The sequence below is a fragment of the Bombina bombina genome, chromosome 6, assembly GCF_027579735.1.
Source record: "Bombina bombina isolate aBomBom1 chromosome 6, aBomBom1.pri, whole genome shotgun sequence".
NCBI lineage: Eukaryota > Metazoa > Chordata > Amphibia > Anura > Bombinatoridae > Bombina > Bombina bombina.
This window is the reverse complement of record NC_069504.1, coordinates 623,870,056-623,887,927: the sequence shown is the minus strand read 5'-3', so window position 1 is coordinate 623,887,927 and position 17,872 is coordinate 623,870,056. Positions and strand designations below refer to the sequence as shown.

The window sequence follows — 17,872 nt, the reverse complement described above, 5'->3', positions numbered from 1 at the left end:
CCCCTAACACCGCCGACCCCTATATTATATTTATTAACCCCTAATCTGCCTCCCTCAATGTCGCCGACACCTGCCTACACTTATTAACCCCTAATCTGCCGAGCGGACCTGAGCGCTACTATAATAAAGTTATTAACCCCTAATCCGCCTCACTAACCCTATCATAAATAGTATTAACCCCTAATCTGCCCTCCCTAACATCGCCGACACCTAACTTCAATTATTAACCCCTAATCTGACGACCGGAGCTCATCGCTACTATAATAAATGGATTAACCCCTAAAGCTAAGTCTAACCCTAACACTAACACCCCCCTAACTTAAATATAATTTACATCTAACGAAATTAATTAACTCTTATTAAATAAATTATTCCTATTTAAAGCTAAATACTTACCTGTAAAATAAATCCTAATATAGCTACAATATAAATTATAATTATATTATAGCTATTTTAGGATTAATATTTATTTTACAGGCAACTTGGAAATTATTTTAACCAGGTACAATAGTTATTAAATAGTTAAGAACTATTTAATAGTTACCTAGTTAAAATAATAACAAAATTACCAGTAAAATAAATCCTAACCTAAGTTACAATTAAACCTAACACTACCCTATCAATAAATTAATTAAATAAAATACCTACAATTACCTACAATTAACCTAACACTACACTAACAATAAATAAATTAAATACAATTGCTACAAATAACTACAATTACATAAACTAACTAAAGTACAAAAAATAAAAAAGAACTAAGTTACAAAAAATAAAAAAATATTTACAAACATAAGAAAAATATTACAACAATTTTAAACTAATTACACCTACTCTAAGCCCCCTAATAAAATAACAAAGACCCCCAAAATAAAAAAATGCCCTACCCTATTCTAAATTAATAGAGTTAAAAGCTCTTTTACCTTACCAGCCCTGAACAGGGCCCTTTGCGGGGCATGCCCCAAGAAGTTCAGCTCTTTTGCCTGTAAAAAAACATACAATACCCCCCCCAACATTACAACCCACCACCCACATACCCCTAATCTAACCCAAACCCCCCTTAAATAAACCTAACACTAAGCCCCTGAAGATCTTCCAATCAGATTGAGCTCGCATTCTATTGGCTGATCGGAACAGCCAATAGAATGCGAGCTCAATCTGATTGGCTGATTGGATCAGCCAATAGGATTGAACTTGATTCTGATTGGCTGATTCCATCAGCCAATCAGAATATTCCTACCTTAATTCCGATTGGCTGATAGAATCCTATCAGCCAATCGGAATTCGAGGGACGCCATCTTGGATGACGTCCCTTAAAGGAACCGTCATTCGTCGGGAGACGCCGGAAGAATAGGATGGATCCGCGTCGGCTGATTCAAGATGGACCCGCTCCGCACCGGATGGAAGAAGATCGAAGATGCCGCTTGGAGAAGATGTTTGCCGGTCCGGATGTCCTCTTCTTGCCGGATAGGAGGTAGACTTTGGAGCCTCTTCTGGACCTCTTCAGCACCGGATGCCAGGACGGATCGGTGATACCTGGATGGTGAAGACAAGGTAGGAAGATCTTCAGGGGCTTAGTGTTAGGTTTATTTAAGGGGGGTTTGGGTTAGATTAGGGGTATGTGGGTGGTGGGTTGTAATGTTGGGGGGGTATTGTATGTTTTTTTTTACAGGCAAAAGAGCTGAACTTCTTGGGGCATGCCCCGCAAAGGGCCCTGTTCAGGGCTGGTAAGGTAAAAGAGCTTTTAACTCTATTAATTTAGAATAGGGTAGGGCATTTTTTTATTTTGGGGGTCTTTGTTATTTTATTAGGGGGCTTAGAGTAGGTGTAATTAGTTTAAAATTGTTGTAATATTTTTCTTATGTTTGTAAATATTTTTTTTATTTTTTGTAACTTAGTTCTTTTTTATTTTTTGTACTTTAGTTAGTTTATGTAATTGTAGTTATTTGTAGCAATTGTATTTAATTTATTTATTGATAGTGTAGTGTTAGGTTAATTGTAGGTAATTGTAGGTATTTTATTTAATTAATTTATTGATAGGGTAGTGTTAGGTTTAATTGTAACTTAGGTTAGGATTTATTTTACAGGTAATTTTGTTATTATTTTAACTAGGTAACTATTAAATAGTTCTTAACTATTTAATAGCTATTGTACCTGGTTAAAATAATTTCCAAGTTGCCTGTAAAATAAATATTAATCCTAAAATAGCTACAATATAATTATAATTTATATTGTAGCTATATTAGGATTAATTTTACAGGTAAGTATTTAGCTTTAAATAGGAATAATTTATTTAATAAGAGTTAACTAATTTCGTTAGATTTAAATTATATTTAACTTAAGGGGGTGTTAGTGTTAGGGTTAGACTTAGCTTTAGGGGTTAATCCATTTATTATAGTAGCGGTGAGCTCCGGTCGTCAGATTAGGGGTTAATAATTGAAGTTAGGTGTCGGCGATGTTAGGGAGGGCAGATTAGGGGTTAATACTATTTATGATAGGGTTAGTGAGGCGGATTAGGGGTTAATAACTTTATTATAGTAGCGCTCAGGTCCGCTCGGCAGATTAGGGGTTAATAAGTGTAGGCAGGTGTCGGCGACGTTGTGGGGGGCAGATTAGGGGTTAATAAATATAATATAGGGGTCGGCGGTGTTAGGGGCAGCAGATTAGGGGTACATAAGGATAACGTAGGTGGCGGCGCTTTGCGGTCGGCAGATTAGGGGTTAATTATTGTAGGTAGCTGGCGGCGACGTTGTGGGGGGCAGGTTAGGGGTTAATAAATATAATATAGGGGTCGGCGGTGTTAGGGGCAGCAGATTAGGGGTACATAAGGATAACTTAGGTGGCGGTCGGCAGATTAGGGGTTAAAAAAATCTAATCGAGTGGCGGCGATGTGGGGGGACCTCGGTTTAGGGGTACATAGGTAGTTTATGGGTGTTAGTGTACTTTAGGGTACAGTAGTTAAGAGCTTTATGAACCGGCGTTAGCCCAGAAGGCTCTTAACTCCTGCTATTTTCCGGCGGCTGGAGTTTTGTCATTAGAGCTCTAACGCTCACTTCAGAAACGACTCTAAATACCGGCGTTAGAAAGATCCCATTGAAAAGATAGGATACGCAATTGACGTAAGGGGATCTGCGGTATGGAAAAGTCGCGGCTGAAAAGTGAGCGTTAGACCCTATTTTGAGTGACTCCAAATACCGGCGGTAGCCTAAAACCAGCGTTAGGAGCCTCTAACGCTGGTTTTCACGGCTACCGCCGAACTCTAAATCTAGGCCTTTGTATATTCAACATTTACATGTAAATTGATACTGTGTTTGGAAGACTGAAAAGTCATAAAGACAAAATACTTTTTGTTAACTAATATGAAGTTTATTCAATGTTAATGATACAATGTACTGTATATGTACACTGAATATGATCTGTCCAATAAAAAGAAAAAGAGGAACTGTATGTTTATTTATAACATGCAACATTATTACATTGATTGCATAGAACAGTAGAATATTTTCTTCCAATTCCTCACCCCACAAAAAAAAAAAGTTTTATGAGTGTTGGAAAAAAAAAAGCAAGATTCACTAGCAAAGCTATTTACAACATTTTTCAGCAGAGGATCAGTAAAAATATGTAAGTCCAAATTAAAGGGACATGAAACCCCAAATGTTTCTTTCATAATTCAGATAGAGAATACAATTTAAAAAAAAAAAAAAAGTTGAAAATTTGCTTCTAATCTCAAATTTGCTTTGTTTTCATGTTATTCTTTGCTGAAGAGATATCTTGATAGGTAGAGTACACATGTTTGGAGCGGAGCATTACATGACAGGAATAGTGCTGCCATCTAGTGCTCTTGCTAAGGTATAACATTGTAGCAAAACTGCTGCTATATAGTACTGCAGACACTTACACACTCCTGTACTTACCTTCCTGCTTTTCAACAAAGGATAATAAGAAAAACAAATATAATTTGATAATAGAATTGGAAAGTTGTTTAAAATTGTATGTTCTATCTGAATCATGAAAGAGCAACATTGGGTTTTATGTTCCTTTACCTGATCTTATTTCTTGTATCAGAGATCTTATTGGAGCTAGAAGTTTAAAGTAGTCATTTAGTAAGGGTTTGATTGCTTAAATACGGTCATCTGAAAGATGGAAAAATTGCAAAAATCTTGCAAGCCTAATTAATCATTCAAAAAGCTCAAATATTCTACCCGAATACATTTTCTGTACAGCTTCTTGCTATAAAAGAAAAATCAGTGACAATGATAAAGAACCCAGAACTAATTTGATGATAAACTTTATTACAAAAATAAATAAATAAAAATGCAGAAACTTTTTTCTTTCATGATTAGATAGAGCATGCAACTTTCTAATTTACTCCGATTGTCAATTTTTCTTCGTTCTCTTGATATCATTATATGGAAAAATTGCAAAAATCTTGCAAGCCTAATTAATCATTCAAAAAGCTCAAATATTCTACCCGAATACATTTTCTGTACAGCTTCTTGCTATAAAAGAAAAATCAGTGACAATGATAAAGAACCCAGAACTAATTTGATGATAAACTTTATTACAAAAATAAATAAATAAAAATGCAGAAACTTTTTTCTTTCATGATTAGATAGAGCATGCAACTTTCTAATTTACTCCGATTGTCAATTTTTCTTCGTTCTCTTGATATCATTATATGGAAAAATTGCAAAAATCTTGCAAGCCTAATTAATCATTCAAAAAGCTCAAATATTCTACCAGAATACATTTTCTGTACAGCTTCTTGCTATAAAAGAAAAATCAGTGACAATGATAAAGAACCCAGAACTAATTTGATGATAAACTTTATTACAAAAATAAATAAATAAAAATGCAGAAACTTTTTTCTTTCATGATTAGATAGAGCATGCAACTTTCTAATTTACTCCTATTGTCAATTTTTTCTTCGTTCTCTTGATATCATTATTTGAAAAAACAGGAATCTAAGCTTAGGAACCAGCCCATTTTTGGTTCAGAACTCTGGGTAGCACTTGCTGATTGGTTGGTACATTTTTGGTGGGTACATACCACCAATCAGCAAGAGTAGCTCAGGTGCTAAATAAAAAATGGGCCGGCTCCTAAGCTTAGATTTCTGCTTTTTTAAAATAAAGATACTAAGAGAACTAATACATTTTAATAATAGGAGTTAATTAGAAAGTTGCTTCAAATTGCATGCTCTTTCTGAATCATGAAAGAAAAAAAAAATGGGTTTAGTATCCCTTTAAGGGCTCCATGTACTAAGCAGTCAGCGAGCTACCCGCAAAAAATCTTGCGTCAAAACTCGCTAACTGATATGTACAAAGTCGTCAACTATGTTCAAACTCGCATCTTTAAAATTGCGAGCGTACTTATCCGCCAAACCTCGCTACCTCTCCATGTTTGACCAACAACTCACCAAAAACAATTTTTTCAATTTTCCGCTCCCACCTTGTTATTTTTGCCTCGCCACCTTTTAGGTGGAGGGCAAGGTACAAAACAATAGGAAAGTCATTGTAGACGCCAGTCTAGACATATATGAAAGGCAGTAATATCAGCATTGTACTTACATTGTCCATTCGGCAGCTATGGAGACATGTCGCTGAGTCATTGAGGTCGGCCACATATGCTGGTCCACCTCCGGTAGCACGTGCCAATTTTTTTTCTCTGGCCAATTTAGCTTTGGCGAAACATTTAATGTCGTTGTAACGCTTCTTCAGCTGATCGACATCCTTTTTTCCCGGACCCTGGGCACTAACAGCATTGTTAATCCTTTGCCAGATCTACTTCCTCCTCGAAAAATGTGTCTGTTTGACACGACATCCAAACAAATAATCATAAGAGTCAATAATCATGTCAATCAAAAAAATGTTTTGCTGATGCGAAAAGTGAGGATTCTTGGATTTTGAAGTGGTATCAGATCCAGATGAAGCCATATCCAATTTGTAAATAAAGATCACAAAAAAATATCGCTCTGTAATCACTCTCCAAAAAATTTGGAACAATAATAAAGTTGTTTAGAAAAGTTTAAGTTTTATAGGGGCAAAATTCCTTTCCCGCGACTACTATGATGTTTCTGAAACCTTGCATGTCACGTGTTAATAATTGGCCAGACAATTCGACTGAAAGTTAAGTACATTAGCTTAGTCGCGGCGAGCGAGGCGTCAAATTTATCAATAATCCGCCACTGCTCGCGACGGGCTAGACGTGTCTATTTATTGGGGGATTATTAGTACATAGCGACAGCGGACACCATTTCGACTGCGGCGAGTAACGGCGAGTTTATCCGCATCTACAATGACAGACTAATTGACGGCTTAGTACATGGAGCCCTAAGTATGAAATTCCAGCACTTCTGATGTTGCAACAGCTGTTGTGTAGTGCTCTTGATACACTGTCACAGCAGTTGTGTATCCAACCACACTGGGCAGCAGAGATCCTATACTAATGACTAGCTCACCGGTTGCTGTTACCCAATAAGATATTTCAGCAATAGTTGTGTCCTCACCTTACATTGAGTTCATATGTGATATTATGGGCAGAGTCATTACTGTTAGTCAGTCACCTGGCCAAAGCTCACTGGCATGGATGAATCCTCCAAAGTTAGTGCACAGAATGCCAACATTTGATTCACCTGAAACTGGCTTCTTCCAGGTTGTAATATCCTCAGTAGCACATGTATAGTGGCTTAGGAATAAGCCTCCTCCGAAAACTGCTCTAGTGAATTATTAGTTATCTTTATTTTCTCTTTGCGCCTAATTTGTCACAATACTGGAATGTTATTGTTTTATTTATGATTCACGCTAAAAGCTTTAAGCATGAGTGATCTCTTTGGGTCTATTACCATTTATTACAAGTTTTGGCATCAATAGATGACTAATTTTATGTTCTTTCTTTTTTTATTCCTATTTGCACCACTGGAATACATTCACATCTCTAAATTCTGATTCATGGAAGCAGCAACAGTATATCAAATTCCCTCCTTCAAATCTTTCTTTAACTTCCCTAAGTAAAATGTTCTTTGAGCAGACTAATGTGCAAATAAATCCATTTCTGAACTCCACTCAAACATCTTTGTGGGGAACAGCTGGAAAACAATTGCAAATTCATATTAGAGAATTCCACCATCCCTAAACAATTTATTGATTCACCTCATTAATTGTGCTCCAAATCTTCAAGAGATGAGCCAGTCACAATATCATGTTGTTCTTGCTTTTTACCATTAGGTAACTTGGGTTATTAAGTATGTTCCAACACGTTTGTACAGCAAACTTTAATGGATTGGAATTTGCTTATATTACTAAAGTCCTACCCCATATTTGTTCATATTTTAAAAAATATTGGTAAATTTACAGATTACCAGTTCATATGGCCATTGTGCTATATAATTGGAATATCTCAATGTCACGTTTTTTTTCATGTGCCTCTGCAGAACATACTTATGTTAAAATGCATTTTGTAGAAAGAAAATGTAATATTTCCATTATTTTTTCTTATGGTCTTTAGAGTCTTTTTTATGCTGTCTAAAAATCTTTCATAGTTGGGAGACAGCTTGGAGCTAGCAAAGCCTCACATATGTGAGATGAACAGACACAAACATAAAATGGCCATGTTCCAAATCCAGGCTGCCAATTATTAAATACATAAGTCTAAACCACATATGCATCATACAAAGTAATAGCTATATATACACAATATATATTACAATTTGGTAGTTGTATGTATTGTTGGACATGCTATCCTCTAGTAGGTTAGCGTTTTTTTCTACTGAGGATATAGCTTTGCCCCCAGTGCCCATTATCAGCAATAAACTCTGTCCCAATCTAACAGGCACAGTTGAAAAAGTATAGAATATCATTGACTTAGAAAACAAGTTGACCAGACGTAATCTCAGTAAGTCTTCATTGTTATTCAGCTAACATATGCAAATAACACTTTATATTTTCTTGGATTATGTTGCTGACAGTTTTGTCATATCTCAAGTACCTGAGACTGATCAAATCAGAAATTAGATGTGTAATTCTATTCATGATTATTGCTACAGTTGATGCACATTCAAATCAATTTATATTAAATTGGATAAGGAATCAAATTATTTTGTTGGATAACATTTTTTATTTTTTTTGTAACTGCATAATACGGACTTCATATTCAAAGAAGAGGTGATTTAGTTATGTTGATACAAACCAGGAAAACCCAGCAGTTTATTTGTAGGTTTCAAGTGGATTTGGATTGCAATTATCTATGCATGACTATAATTTCCAAAGCCTTCAATCACTGTTCTATTGTATTATGTTTAATAATAGTAAGGCAATATCTTACCTTTGGTTTACAATAAATAGAATGTTTGGAGTCAGCGGTCAAGCATATAAAAATTTAAACATACAGATAATTTATACAAAATAATATGATTTTTTTTTTTCTTTTAAGCTATCAGTTATACGTTAATAGCTTCATTACAGTGGGGAAGAATGACATTGCATAGAAAAACAGTTCCTTTACAATCTGGACAGGACCTTTTCCCCCTCTTGTGCAGTCATCCCAAAGATAACTCACTAACCAAGGGTGACCAGATCTGAGGGGGGAAGGGACACTTTACTGACAATACTGACAATACACAACATACTCAAAATAAAAAGGATGAAGTATTAGACTAGGTTTTTGCTGTAGCATTTCGAACCATTTATTTTAAATTCAGTTATTCTTACTATGATTAATGAACATTATTAATGTTATACACGATTACAGAAAACATGCAGATAACAATAAACAACTGTAATTCTTACAAATTGTAATTATTGATTTTCTAAGTTTATTTATTCTAACGCTCACACACCCTTACACATCTGGTCACATAAATATAATATTCACAACATATATAATTTTACAATAAAGCACATTAGTGGTTATTAACCGTAATCTCTCTGCTGTTAACTTTCTCTCTCTCTGTTCAGAGACAACAGTAAGAAGAGAAACTGAGTCCTTAATGTCAGTCAGCATCAGTGATTTATTGGTGTTGAAACATGCAATTCGGCACGGAACTCCCTCTTAACCGACGCATTTTGCGCATGGGCACATGAGCTTCATCAAAGATTGCTGCTGTTCAGCCCTGTCTCTGCTTTTCAACATTCACTCTAATGTATAATGGTTCCCTCATGTTCAATTGCACTCTTTCTCTCTCTCTCTCTCTCTCTCTCTCTCTCTCTCTCTTTCTCTCTGCAGATCAACTCTGTCTCTGCTGCTCAACTCTCTTTGCTTGCCCCCACTTCCAATCAGACATCATCAAAAAGGTGCTAAAACTTCTGCCTACTATTTTTACACATCTCCACCACTGCAGCATGCGGGGAACTGCATTTTCCCATATCATGAGTTGTTAACAGCTGCAGATATTGCATGCCATAGCACTGAGATGGACACAAAAATAATACCAGCATGAGTGTTGCGCATATATAATAAAAAATGAAATAAGTAAACAGTCCTTTAAAATTTCAGGGGACAGTGTGTTAAAAAAACAGGACAATCCTGTTGAAAACAGTCACCCGATACTAGATACAAAAATACTTTTGTGACAACATTGTTGCGATCACATTTTCTTCAATGCAATATTGTTTTTGTCCATGCAAAAAGGTGACAAATACATGGACAAAAAAATAGGATAGAGGTGAGAAAACAATGTCAGGAACTCTCTTGAGAACCACAATATCAAACCATCAAAATGTGTCCATGGTTTCTGTTTAAAATATGCATATTCTAAGACAGACAATTACATTTTAAGTCAGGATAATTTTATAACTTGTCATTGAAATAACATTACATTTAATTTCAATGTATTTAAATTACCTAAATATAATTACCAATATTTCACTTGTACTATACAGTATTTAAAATGAGTATCAATTTGTTGCTGTTATTTTTTTCAAATTAACTGCAATGCTTTAGTTATTAACCTCACCCTTCATAGTTTGTTTTTTTAAGAAATGTAAAAATGAAAAGTAAGTGTTAAGATGCAAGAAGTGTATATAAGTGAACTCAAATGCAGTACTACGTAATTCAGGATTTAAGACCGCTGCTCCTTAATCCGTCCACCACCTCTGAGGTGGCGGACTACAATCATCCCGATCAGATAGGATCTGGATGATTGACGCCCCCTGCTAGCAGCTGATTGGCTGTGAATGTGGAGGGGGCGGCATTGCACAAGCATTTCACCAGAAATGCTTTGCAATGATAAATGCCGACAGCGTATGCTGAAGTCATTTAACGATGTAGGGAGGACATGATTCGCTACAGCGAATCATGTCCATCCGCCATTTGTTAAATCTACCCAATTTTATCAGGTTAGAAACAATAGAGTGGGGTTAAACAATTTGCAGTCCCTCTTGTAAAGCCAATCCCCCCGATTGGCTTTACAAGAGGGACTGCAAATTGTTTAATCAAATAATGAACCCTGTGGGGCCCATTCAACAAGCTCCGTAGGGAGCTTGTGGGCCCGTGTTTCTAGCGAGTCTTCAGACTCACCAGAAACACAAGTTATGGAGCTGCGGTCTAAAGACAATTGCTTCATAACTCTGTCCGCCTGCTCTGAGCGGGCGGACAGGAATCACCAGAAATCAAATCGAGCACGATCGGGTTGATTGACACCCCCTGCTGGCGGCGTATTGCTCTCCCCATTCAGCAAGGTATTGCGGACCTGATCAGCAGTGTCGGATCAGGTCCACAAGAGCTTTCTTAAATAGGGGCCTGTGTGTTCCATTGGAGGGATATCAGCAGTGAGTGTTTGCGCCATTTGCTGTATGACAGCCTCCTCTTGGTAAAAGAAGTTATCTGCAATAGCACTGAGTTTATGAACTTTGCTTTGAACAGTTTATTTTTGAGCATATTTATAGCACTTGATGGCCCTCACCATTTTTTTTCTGGAATCACGATTTAATGTACCACAGGTGTCTTAAGAACAAATACAATGATAATTATACTTCAGAGGACATGTTAGATAAATTGGCTGTGGAGCACTGTCATGTGAGAATAATGCTTACATTTTTTTTTCTGTAGGCCTTGGCTTGGCTGTATTAAGACAACCTAGATTTTTGTGACATATAACATTGCACCTCTTCTATTTAAAATAGTGGTTTAATTTGGCAGTCACTACAAACCTAGAAAATTTGAAGTGAATAGGTTTTAAAAGAGTTTTTTTTGTTAATTCAAGGCTATTTCTATGCTTATATTAATTATAGACGCCAGGGGGGGGGGGGGGAGAGAGAGAAAGTAGAAAGGGGAGGGAGAAAAAGAGGAGAGAAAAGGTTAAGGAGAGAGGGGAAAGGGTAGAGAGAGGAGATAGAGAGGAGAAGACAGAAAGGGGGAAAGGGAGAGAGTTAGAGAAGAAAGAGGAGATAAAAAGCTTGCTTCTCTTTATTGTGCTGTATACACACAGTATAAAGCTGAGTATATAATATGTATGGTAACATCACACAAGCTCAGAGAGAGAAACACCCTAAGGACAAAATAGATTGGCACTCATGTTTAAGTAAAACAACAATACGATACAATTTGCACAGTTTTTTTTTTTATATGGTGGCCTAGGGATGTGTCCTGTAATCACTTTTTTTAGCCTTTGAGAAGCAGCTTAATTAAAAAAATAATAATACACAAAACACAGTAATCATCTTCTCCACAGACGCTCTCTTCACCACATCAGTTATTTTCCTTTCAACTCACTGACACTCTCCCCAATCTCCACACTCGTCTCCTTGTTACTAAACTGTTTTTTTACCACCCAACCCAACTCCAGCCCTAGAAAGTCATCTTCTGTGTAAGAACCAGGGCAGAATGCTCAAGCAGAAGCAAGATTGTTGTTCTCCTTCTGGTTCAAAATGCTGTTCCTTACACACACACACTTGCCTTGTCCTCTCTATAAAAGCCCACTCACTGTATTGTGTCTGCATGCAGACTTTTAGAGAGGAGAGGGTGGATATGCGAGGGGAGGACTACATTAACAGCTCGCATGCAATGCCGCCACCTGCCCACATATAGCCAGTCACAAGCAGGGCAGGAGCTGTCAATCTCCATGGTCTGACGAGACCAGGGAGATTGACATTCTCCACCTAAGAGGTGGAGAAATGGCTAGGAAGCAGCGGTCTGATGACCGCTGCTTGATAAATTGTGACTGCAGGTTCTCTTGTGAATGACTTGATAAATCGAGCCCTAAAAGATCGTGTTGTGGTGCCTCTGCCTGTAACCTCCATGGGGCCCCTCCTGCTACCATTCTGGGCCCCTGCTACTGTCCTGGGCTTCCCCAGCAGTGGCCAAACTACAGGGTCTGTCGCACCTGCTAAGCCCACCAAGTAGCAGACCTCCAGGACTCGTCACTCCTTGCAATCTTTGCCCCCCGGTAGTTCCACCACTGTCTCTTGGTATTCTTTGTTGAAAAGTAAACCTAGGTAGGATCATGTGCTAATTTCTAAGCCCTTGAATGCTCCTCTTATCTGAATGCATTTTGGCAGTTTTTCCCAGCTAGACATCACTAGTTTATATGTGCCATATAGATAAGATTGTGCTTACTCCAGTGGTTCTTTATGAATCAGCACTGATTGGCTGAATGCAAGCATGTCAAAAGAACTGAAATAAAGTTGCAATCTGCAAAGGCTTAGATACAAGGTAATCACAGAGGTAAAATTGTGTATCAATATAACAGTGTTGGTTATGCAAAACTGGGGAATGGGTATTATATTTATTATAGACTGTCCCTTTTAGAATACACTCTTTGCAAACATTCTCTATGTTGTTTTTGGATGTATGTAAATCAGCAACAGATACCACTTTGAAAATAATGTTTCTTTTGGTTTTACCACTTAGTTTCCCTAAGAGTGTAAAAAAATCATCATGCTCAAAATATATCAAATTAGTAATTTGGTTGGCTTTTTATTCAAACTTTCACTCTACTATACTAAAGTATTGGAATGTCATGGAAAACAAAAGCCCAAAACAACTGGAAAGTGTCAGAATGTTTAGAAGAGGTAAAAACAGGAATACTTTAAAACTGCAGATCTCATGTGAACCCTGTATCTGTTTTCTGATGCATTGGAAAAAGGCATGCAGGGTTGGATAGATAGATCAATAGATAGATAGATAGATAGATAGATAGATAGATACATAGATAGATAAATAGATAGATACATAGATGATAGAAAGAAAGAAAGATAAATAGATAGACAGACAGATACAGATAGATGATGAGACATAGATTGAAATAAATAGATGATAGATAGACAGATAGATATAGAAAGATGATAGACAGATAGATAAATATAGACAGACAGAAAGACAGACATATAGATAGATAGATTTAAAAATGTTGATTTTGTTGAATCTCTCATTAGCTTTATTTCTGTCCAGCAAGTGTGTGCTGTTTTGTAGCTGGTGATAGATACAAATTTTAACAGTAGATGGCAGTAAAGGTCCCATTATAAAAAATGTGGTATTCATATATAAGTGATTCTAGTCAATGCTCTGTGCGTACGGTGACATTAAAAAAGATTGCGCTGACCTCATTCTTATTTTGCATCTAGCTTCTTTAATGACTTCAAGTATAATGGGTAGACCCTTTATTCAGAGTTTTGTTCTTATAAAGCTGTTGTTTTTAACTGCTAGAGATGTCTACATAATGATATACAATAGACATTGCATTAAGTCAGTATTCTCACCATTCTATATAATCTTGTGTTGTTAGCTCCTAGGGACTGGGGTAGGGAGTACTCAATTGCTTCTACTAAAATCTGTCTTATAACAGAAATGATGTATCAGTAGTCACTAAATTTGTGATTACTTTTAGTTTCTCAAAATACCAAACTGCTATAGATTTCAGATAAAAACAGTAAGCAATGTGCTTGAATATGAAATGTATAATTACATAGATGATACAGGTATATACACAGTGCAGATTCACACATTTTAGACTTTCTTTATATCCAATAAATCTCCAAATGTTGTGTTTGTGTTTGAAATCAATACATTTTATCTATGGGTCCTGAGATGTATCAATGCCTTTAACTGTCTGTCTGATTTTTCCTCAGGTATTCTGTTTACCATGCTGGTATTTGGACCTGCCTGTGGCTTTATCTTGGGTTCTTTTTGTACCAAAATGTACGTGGATGCAATTTTCATTGACACCAGTAAGTTACATTTGTTATTCAACTGTATTAGAATTCTAATTTTCTATGAACAAATATATTAGTCAGATTTCTGTGTTATTGCAAGCAGACCCTGCTGTAAGACCGTGTGAGATTCTAACAACTTTTCAGTGGGTGAAGAATATCACAAATTCACTTTTTCTATTTCCTTTTAAATAGACTGTCACCTTGTAGTTATCCAAACAAAAACAAAAGTTGTCTATATCGGGCTAGATTACAAGTGGTGCACTAACTGTTGCGTGTGAGCGATAAGGGGTATATTGCATCTCTTTGGGTGTGTCGGGAAGTAGCGTGCATATTATGAGTTGAAAGTAAACGCATTCACTTGAGCTCAATTGAATTTAATAAATGTCGGGTTAGCGCAAATTGAACTCTGGTTAACAAATGAACTATTATGGCCGTTTAAGGGCAAGATTACGAGTGGCACGCTAACTGTTGCATGCGAGTGATAAGGGGTTTACCCCGACTCTTTGAGAGCATTGGAAGTAGCGTGCATATTACAGGTTGAAAGTAAATGTGTTTGCTTGAGCGCCATTGAATTTAATGCGTTGGGATATTGAGACTTCAAAGCTCTGGTTAAGTTATGTTTGACAAAAAAAGTTGCACAATAAAAAACATCAAAATTATATTTAAAAGTACAGTTACATTCATAATATCACTAATAAAATTATTTTTAAAAAAATGCATAAAAAAGTCATACAGGATAAAAAATATGAGTTCCCAGGTGTTATAAAAGGCAGACAAAGGGCTTTACAATAGAGATACATTCATGTACTGTATATACATGTATATATCTGTGTACATATGTATGTATATGTGAGTGTATATATATATATATATATATATATATATATATATGATACAAAGTCAAGTGCACTCTCACGAACAGTGTCACAAATTTTTTTACAGACATATAAACACACACACAATTTTTTTTTTTAAAAACCAACACACACACACATATATATATATATATATATATATATATATATATATATATATATATATATATATATATATATATATATATATATAAAACTAAAACATATTCTGCTATGTGAAGACATTGGAATGTGAAATATAAATATTTTATGTCGGGTTAGCTCAATTGGTTAAACACTATCGGGTTTGTGTGTGAGTATGGGTATTATTAAAATCTATGGGGAATATGTTAATGCAGTTGCAATATTCCAAGTTCTACTTTTTTTTGTGCGTCCGGTTAGTGCTTTACTTTCAACTTGTATTACCCGGACTACATGACATGTGCAAATAACGTACTTTCTCTTGTAAGGTGTATCCAGTCCACGGATCATCCATTACTTGTGGGATATTCTCCTTCCCAACAGGAAGTTGCAAGAGGATCACCCACAGCAGAGCTGCTATATAGCTCCTCCCCTAACTGCCATACCCAGTCATTCTCTTGCAACTCTCAACATAGCTGGAGGTAGTAAGAGGAAAGTGGTGTAATATAGTTAGTTTTTTCTTCAATCAAGAGTTTATTGTTTTTAAATGGTACCGGAGTTGTGCTATTTTATCTCAGGCAGCATTTAGAAGAAGAATCTGCCTGCATTTTCTATGATCTTAGCAGAAGTAACTAAGATCCACTGCTGTTCTCACAAATGTCTGAGGAGTGAGGTAACTTCAGAGGGAGAATAGCGTGCAGGGTATCCTGCAATAAGGTATGTGCAGTTTTAAGTTTCTCTAGGGATGGAATTGCTAGAAAATGCTGCTGATACCGAATTAATGTAAGTTAAGCCTAAATACAGTGATTTAATAGCGACTAGTATCAGGCTTGCTATCAGAGATATATACTCTGGTTAATGTGCAATATAAAACGTTTGCTGGCATGTTTAATCGTTTTTATATATGCTTTGGTGATAAAACTTATTGGGGCCTAGTTTTTTTCCACATGGCTGGCTTGATTTTTGCCTAGAAACAGTTTCCTGAGGCTTTCCACTGTTGTATTATGAGTGGGAGGGGCCTATTTTAGCGCTTTTTTGCGCAGTTAAAATTACAGACAGAGGCATTCAGCTTCCCTCAGCAGTCCCCTGCATGCTATAGGACATATCTGAAGGGCTCAAAAGGCTTCAAAAGTCGTGTATTGAGGAAGGTAAAGCCACAGTGGAGCTGTGGCAGTTGTTATGACTGTTTAAAAACGTATTTTTCGTTTTATTAATCTGTTTTTTGTATTAAGTGGTTAATCATCCATTTGCAAGTGGGTGCAATGCTCTGCTAACTTGTTACATACACTGTAAAAAATTTGTTAGTTTAACTGCCTTTTCTCTTGTTAAATGTAGTCAGTCCACGGGTCATCCATTACTTATGGGATTATATCTCTTCCCCAACAGGAAGTTGCAAGAGGATCACCCAAGCAGAGCTGCTATATAGCTTCTCCCCTCACATGTCATATCCTGTCATTCTCTTGCAACCTAACTAAAGATAGGTCGTTGTGAGAGGTCTGTGGTGTTTTTAAACTTAGTTTATTTCTTCAATCAAAAGTTTGTTATTTTAAATGGCACCGGAGTGTGCTGTTTGTTTCTCAGGCAGCATTAGAAGAAGAATCTGCCTGCGTTTTCTATGATCTTAGCAGACATAACTAAGATCCACTGGCTGTTCTCGCACATTCTGAGGAGTGAGGTATCTTCAGAAAAGGGGAATAGCATGCAGGGCCCCCCTGCAAACAAGGTATGTGCAGTAAATTATTTTTCTAAGCAATGGAATTGACTGAGAAAATACTGCTGATACCAATGTAATGTAAGTTCAGCCTTAAATGCAGTGGTAGCGACTTTTATTAGGCTGATGAGTGTGTGTACACTGAAGTATTTTTCTAGGGAATGGAATTTGACTCAGAAAATACTGTTAATACTGAAGTAATGTATGAGCCTTAACTGCAGTAACAGCGACTGGTAGCAGGCTTATTAATAACACTTCATAACTTTTAAAATGTATGTTCAAAACGTTTACTGGGATGTCAATCGTTTTTTGTGAGGTACTTGGTGATAAAACTTATTGGGGCATGATTTTTACCACATGGCTAACTTTTGTTTCTGCATAGAAACAGTTAACTGAGCTTCCCCACTGTTGTAATATGAGTGGGAGGGGCCTATTTTAGCGTTTTTTTGCGCAGTAAAATTTCAGTCACAATCTTCCTACTTCATCCTCCATGATCCAGGACGTCTCTAGAGAGCTCAGGGGTCTTCAAAATTCATTTTGAGGGAAGTAATCAGTCACAGCAGACCTGTGACAGTGTGTTTGACTGTGATAAAAACGTTAATTATTAAATTGTTATCCGTTTTTGGGTATTAAGGGGTTAATCATCCATTTGCTGGTGGGTGCAATCCTTTGCTAACTTAATACATTTACTGTGAAAATTTGGTTGCTATAACTAATTTGGTTCATTGTTATTTCAACTGTGACAGCTTTTTGTGCTTCTTAAAGGCACAGTAGCGTTTTTTTATATTGCTTGTAAATTTATTTGAAAGTATTTTCCAAGCTTGCTAGTCTCATTGCTAGTCTGTTTAAACATGTCTGACACAGATGAATCTCTTTGTTCACTATGTTTGAAGGCCTATGTGGAGCCCCATAGAAATTTGTGTACTAAATGCATTGATGTCACTTTAAATAAAAGTCAATCTTTACATGTAAAGAAATTATCACCAGACAACGAGGGGGAAGTTATGCCGACTAACTCTCCT

General features: G+C 36.5%; 1 protein-coding gene across 1 annotated transcript in view; it reads left to right on the top strand.

Moving 5' to 3' along the window:
• The window catches only part of SLCO3A1 (solute carrier organic anion transporter family member 3A1), an 858,554-nt gene that overhangs the window by 414,614 nt on the left and 426,068 nt on the right, over positions 1 to 17,872 (top strand). The window contains exon 3 of the mRNA XM_053717636.1: positions 14,061 to 14,159. Within this exon, the coding sequence (XP_053573611.1) occupies positions 14,061 to 14,159 (99 nt within the window). The remainder of the gene's footprint in view (positions 1 to 14,060; positions 14,160 to 17,872) is intronic.